At 40.9% G+C, this 6,116-nt stretch overlaps 1 protein-coding gene across 1 annotated transcript; it reads left to right on the top strand.

Moving 5' to 3' along the window:
- The first annotated feature begins 2,402 nt into the window (after positions 1 to 2,402).
- LOC103695752 (disease resistance protein RPM1-like) lies at positions 2,403 to 5,602 on the top strand. Its single transcript, XM_039130565.1, has one exon. It carries the CDS (start codon positions 2,603 to 2,605, stop codon positions 5,351 to 5,353), a length of 2,751 nt encoding a protein of 916 aa, XP_038986493.1. The 5' UTR covers positions 2,403 to 2,602; the 3' UTR covers positions 5,354 to 5,602.
- The last annotated feature ends 514 nt before the right edge of the window (positions 5,603 to 6,116 follow it).

Genomic DNA, 6,116 nt, shown 5'->3' with positions numbered 1-6,116 from the left:
TACGATTTGCCCCATCATGTTATCAAATTTGAACAAATATAGATAGTGTAACTGTCCAATTTATATCTTCATGTACTTAGACAAAGATGGATATATGAATTAAAGCATTTGATGTTATTAACAGCATATTAATGTCATATTGATAAAGTGTATAATAGATATTGGTCCTAGGAGAATTGTTTTGGGGATCCTGTCCTTATACTAAAATATAAAATAATAATATAGTACTAATAGTGATAGTAGGAATAATAATATCAAATGCTTAAAATTTAACATGAAAGTTTGGCATCACTATCACTTAATAAAAAAGAAAGGAAAAATGTTTCATTTCTTTTTCAGATTTCTGATAATAGAAATATGTTTGGTAGTCACTATTTTTTTTCTTGACAATAGAAATAAAAAAAAACCGAATTATCCGGGCTTATTACTTTTCTCTACCGTTTCTCCAACTCCCTCAAATTCTTGACCTCCTCACTAAGAGCACCAGCGACTCATGAAATAGCTGGTCATCGAGATCGGTCCTTAACAAAAAGTCGTCGTCATCCAGGATAGCCTCATCACGATTGGGCGGCAAACCTCATCGTAGAAAAAAAAATGAACTAAATATGTTTTCTGTTGCTAGAAGCCTAAAAGAATAGCAATAGAACTCATGTTTCTAATTTTTTTTTTAAAAAAATGATAATGTTGCTAATGTGGCTAAACTTTCTCACTTTTATTTTTTTTAGAAATAGAATAAGTTTTTTATAAATGAATAGAACAAATATATTTCTAGCTTTAATTTGTGTGTTTTTGTTTTAAAAAAATACTATAAAAGAAAGAGTCATACCAAACGGCGGCTTTGTGATCCTCTTTGGTCGGGTTGGCCATTTTAGTTTCACTCCAGGGCCATCTTGCAAGAATATTGGGCCGTTGGTCCTGGTACAGTCCGGTTTAATCTTTAATGCCCTCATGGTCACGGTGGACCCTTCTGTCATTATTGTAATACTCATTACGATTGTCAGCTGTCAGGCCAGAGGAAAAATCTGTACCATCCGTCATGACAGTTTTTTTTATTATTATTTTTTTGTTAAAGCGCAATATAATCACGCTTGATAAGCTGGTTTGGATTTACGAGAAGTAAGTCATAGCAGTGAATGCAATGATTAACAGGCTAGTATGCTTTTTTAAAACTATTCACGGGATTTTTTTTTTTCAGTAAACCATATTTATTAAACCATTCTCAAATAAATATATTTTTAACTATTTAAAAATAAAACATCTAACAAATCAGCAGAAATATATGTAACAGCTGATCACAAAATAGATCCTATATATGATTAACGATATATGATGCCATATGGTATACAGCATTGCTATTTTTTCTTTAAATATATTTCACTCTAAAAGATTGAAAAGATATTTTTATTTTCTAACAATTTTGCCTTAAAAGATGGATATTAATATTACAAGTAGTTGGAAAAAAAAAATCTTCTGAAATAACATGAGAAGTCTCCAAAATTTTTGCTGCATAAGCCCATTTGAGTACCTATCTCCCAAGACTTGTTCAAAGTGAGGCAGCATGTTAGGATTTTTTGGTCAGTCAACGAGAAACCTTTTGAGCTAGGCAACTTTGAACGACTTCAAAGTCTTCTGCCAAGACGTTAGATGTCAACTTCTACCATTTACGTCCGAAATGCACGCCCAGCATCTAATTCATTCATCGCTACACCTGGACCTGCTCCAAAAATCGTCTGCCTTTTTTCATAAGAAAGAAATAGAATACAATTTTTTAAGTTAAAATGAAAAATACTTATTAATTCGACGAATAAGTTTATGTTTAACTAGCAGTATTATATTTTTAAGACAATAGAAATGAATTTTTGGCTCTCACCCAACTTATTGAGATGATAAATTTTAAAGTGGCGTTATGTTTGACACCCATCAAACGGTGAATTATATCAAGTGAAATTTTAAAATCCAGGCTGGTCATAGAGATGTCTAGAATTTATCTACGCATAATAGTAAAGCGACAATTTATAAGAACCAGCAAATTTATGTATGGAATATGGATATGTAAATTGCTTCCTGTATATGTTTTAGATGACGGGTACCATGATTTGTAAGGAGCTCTGATACCATGTTTAAGACAATGAGATGGTTTTTGAGAACGGGGATGGGTGGGATTCTAGCTAAATAGGAGGACAAATTTGAACTTGGATCCTTATGCCGACACCAGTAAAATTTTATCAAGTCAGTCAAGCAAATTATGGCAGAGAAATAATGAGAAAAAATGGCTAGTTGATAAGATGGGAATGGGGCCTTGGAGAACCACTGGTCATGCGAGGATGTGTCCATTTCCCCTATCGTTTTCCACCTACCGTATTGTAACCTTGCCGGAGCGGACAGGGCAAGGATGCTGGGCCAATAATTTGACGAGGAGGTGCGTTCTGCAGCCGGCGGTGCAATTTTATTCGCTTCTTCTTCGAAGTTCAAACGGGAGCAACCTTTTTACCCAAATAACAGCTAGGAGCCACCTTTTCTTGAGCACCTTTACATCGGCCTATACAATAAAAAGCTGCAAAGAAGAGTGTCGAGTAGAGAGGGAGGGAGAGAGAGAGGCAGCATGGCGGAGATTGTGGCGGTTTATTTGATCAGAAAGCTAGCTGCCAGCTTCACATCGGCGGCAATAACACGGGTGGTTTCCCTGACCGAGTCGTTGCGAGGCCTTGAGCCAAAAATTCGTGGCATCATGAGGGATCTGGAGTTGATGCAGGCCTTTCTAAGATATGCCGACACATACAGAGGCAGCAACGAACTGGTAGGCGTTTGGGTGAAACAAGTCAGGGAGATAGCCTACGACATCAACACCCATGCCGATGAGTTCACTTATCTAACTGCTGGAAAACGCCGGAGCATCTTCGGTGCCTTCATCGGTTCACAGAACATCAACGACTTGCTCCGTCTCTTGAAAGAACTAGAGAATTCGAAGAAAGAGCTCGATCAGCTTTTAGGAGACAGAGAAAAATATGGCATTAGACTGAGGGACGGATCGTCTAGCTCGACCGAACATGTCTTAAGCCGGCATCTCGCAGACTCGGCACATTTCATCCAGGAAGATGAGATAGTGGGGTTTGATAAGCACAGAGATCAGCTCAGGAGATGGCTAATGGATGAGGAGTCCCATCGCACGGTGATCTCCGTGTGGGGTATGGGAGGCGCTGGCAAGACCACCCTGGTCACCACTGCGTACAGAGACGAGATGGTTGTCGGCCACTTTGGCTGTCTTGCATGGGTTTCGGTATCTCAAGTCTATGACGCCGATGACCTGCTCAAAAGAATCATATTGGAGCTGCCCCAGGAGACACGGAAGGCCCTTAATCCACACAGCCTGGATTCCATGCCTTCCTGGAGGCTAGTGGAGACACTAAAGTCCCTTCTGCATCCTACAAGGTATCTCATTATCTTGGATGACGTGTGGCATAAAGAAGTTTGGGATGATGTTAGTAGTGCGTTGTTCGATAATGGTTGTGGGAGCAGGGTCGTCATTACCACACGGAAGCAGGAAGTTGCTTTGGCGGCCTTTGATAGCCAGGTTATGAAACTTGAGCCATTGAAGGAATACGAGGCATGGACGCTCTTCTGCAAGAAAGCATTCGAGAGAGAAAATGGTGGAGGCTGTCCTCCAGAACTAGAGTATTTGGCTAGAAGAATCGTGGAGAAGTGTGACGGCTTGCCATTGGCTTTAGTGTCTATAGGCAGGCACAACTTGCGGACCGAAGAAACAAAGATGGCATGGAAGAGCATTCTTGATGGTCCAGTATGGGGGATAAGAGCGAACCCGGATCTCCACAAGATCTCCACAAACTTGAACTGCAGCATCGATGACCTACCGCATCAACTCAGGAGCTGCTTGCTATATTGCAGCATATTTCCGAAAGGCCATGTCATCAAAAGAAAATCTTTGATCAGATTATGGGTGGCGGAAGGATTTGTACAGGAAGGTGCAGAGAGCGCAGCAGAGGAGGCGGCGGAGCAGTGCCTCAACCAACTTGTAAGCGGATCTATGCTCCAGGTGACACACAAGAATGAATTTGGAAGGGTGAGCCTTCTCCGAATGCATAATCTTGTGTGGGACCTGATCGTGTTTAGATCAAGCGAAGAGCATTTCCACCAGGTGTATGACACTGATGCAGGGGGGGTGCTGCAATATAGAGTTCAAAGTCTTTCAATAATTGGAACCAGGGGTGATCACCAACTGGACGAAAAGATGCCCAAACTTCGCTCTTTCCATGTCTTCTCATCAGTTTTGGCCCCTTCGCTGCTCTCCAACTTCAGGCTATTGACAGTTTTGAATCTATTCCGAGCTCCTATTGAAAGCCTACCAGGCGACGTGTTCGATCTCTTAAACCTGCGATACTTGTGCATTCGGGAGACTAAAGTTCAAGAGCTTCCAGAGGCAATAAGTAAGTTGCGCAGCTTAGAATACTTGGACGCATGGCGCACTCCTGTAAAGAATTTGCCATGGGGAATAGCAAGTCTGAAAAACTTGCAGCACCTTATGGCGAAAAAATTTGAAGGTAAAACTACAAGATACACAGATAGCACGAGTGGGGTGCATGTTCCTCACGGAATACAGAAATTGAAGCGCCTACAGACACTGAAAGCTGTTGTGGCAGACGGGGATATGATAGAAAGCCTGAGTAGTTTGACACATATGAGAAGATTAGAGATTGTAGATGTGAGGAACAAGCACTGTGTTAAGCTGGTTAAGTCCATACTGAAGATGAAACACCTTCGTCACTTGGTTGTTAAAAGAAAACACTGGCATGAGACATTGCAGCTGGGATCTCTCTCACCACCACCGCCCCAGCTTCAAAAGCTCAGTTTGTACGGTAAGCTGGAGGGGGGCGTGTTGCCTCCTTGGTTTAACTCCCTCGCTAACCTCACGCATCTAACCCTGCAATCATCTGGGATTAAAAAGCCGTCCCTTCGTTTGCTCTCCTCGTTGCCCAAGCTAGCATATCTTGTTCTTTTAGAGGCATATGATGGGGAGAGATTGGATTTCGATGCAGGATGGTTCCCTGAGCTCAGATTACTCCGGTTACAGGACATGGGCCATCTCACAAGCGTAGAAATAGAGCAAGGAGCACTGGTAAACTTGCATGAGCTGTTTTTGGTGAGATGCCGGGAGTTGAAGAAGGTGCCCACAGGTATCAAAAAGCTCATACATCTCCACAAATTGGAACTTGATGACATGCCAAATGAGTTAGTGAAGAATCTGCATGAGGAGGATCGCTTACAGGTTCAGCATATCCCCATTATCATGAACTGGGTTAAAAATGAGGACCAGTGGATTGAGCAAAGGCTTTTCTGATGCTTACCATATCCTCAGTATGCTTGGAAGAAAGTGTCGAGAGATGCATCAAGTTTGAATGTTTCATGATATTTTTGGGTGAAGGGGAGTTTAAATACTTGTGTAGATACATTAATCTGTTTAAATGTGTATAACTATAAGAGTTTAAAGAATAAGTATCTGTAGGTTCTCATGATGATAAAAGTTGATATGCTTGCAAATATTCTTCCCCTTACCAGGAAAAGAAAAAAGGTTATCTGTGGATTCTCATGTTCTTTCTTCATGCCTAGATTCTGCAATATACTTGCACCTTTTGACGTTGGGTGCAGTTGTTGAGCTTGCTGAATTGAAAGGTACTTGTTAGAAGTAGGGTCAAGCAGAACATCTCATCATTGCTGAAGTTATAGTTTATAATTCTTCCACCTGTATCTTAGTTGTAGCTGAGAGGGAACCGGACGTTTTTATGCAGTAAACCATTGTATAATTGGTATTGCAATATTATTTAGGATTTTTTTTGCATGAATATCCTTTTAAATATGGGATTTTACATAAATATCCTTCCAAAATTAATATTTGCATGTATACTCTCGTAAACTTTGTTATTGCACAAATACCCTTAGTATAATGGTTGTTCGTTAAAAAAAAATTATATTTATATTAATTAAAAATAAAATTAAAATTTGAAATGGCATTATTACCCCCCCCCCCCCCCCCCCCCCCCCAGCGCCTGGCTTCCCACCCCCCGCCCCCCGCCTGGCTTCCCCCCGACCACGCGCCCCCCCCC

Source organism: Phoenix dactylifera, chromosome 1 (genome assembly GCF_009389715.1).
Source record: "Phoenix dactylifera cultivar Barhee BC4 chromosome 1, palm_55x_up_171113_PBpolish2nd_filt_p, whole genome shotgun sequence".
Taxonomy (NCBI): domain Eukaryota; kingdom Viridiplantae; phylum Streptophyta; class Magnoliopsida; order Arecales; family Arecaceae; genus Phoenix; species Phoenix dactylifera.
The sequence above is the reverse complement of the archived record's forward strand: the minus strand, read 5'-3'. Positions and strand labels throughout refer to the sequence as shown.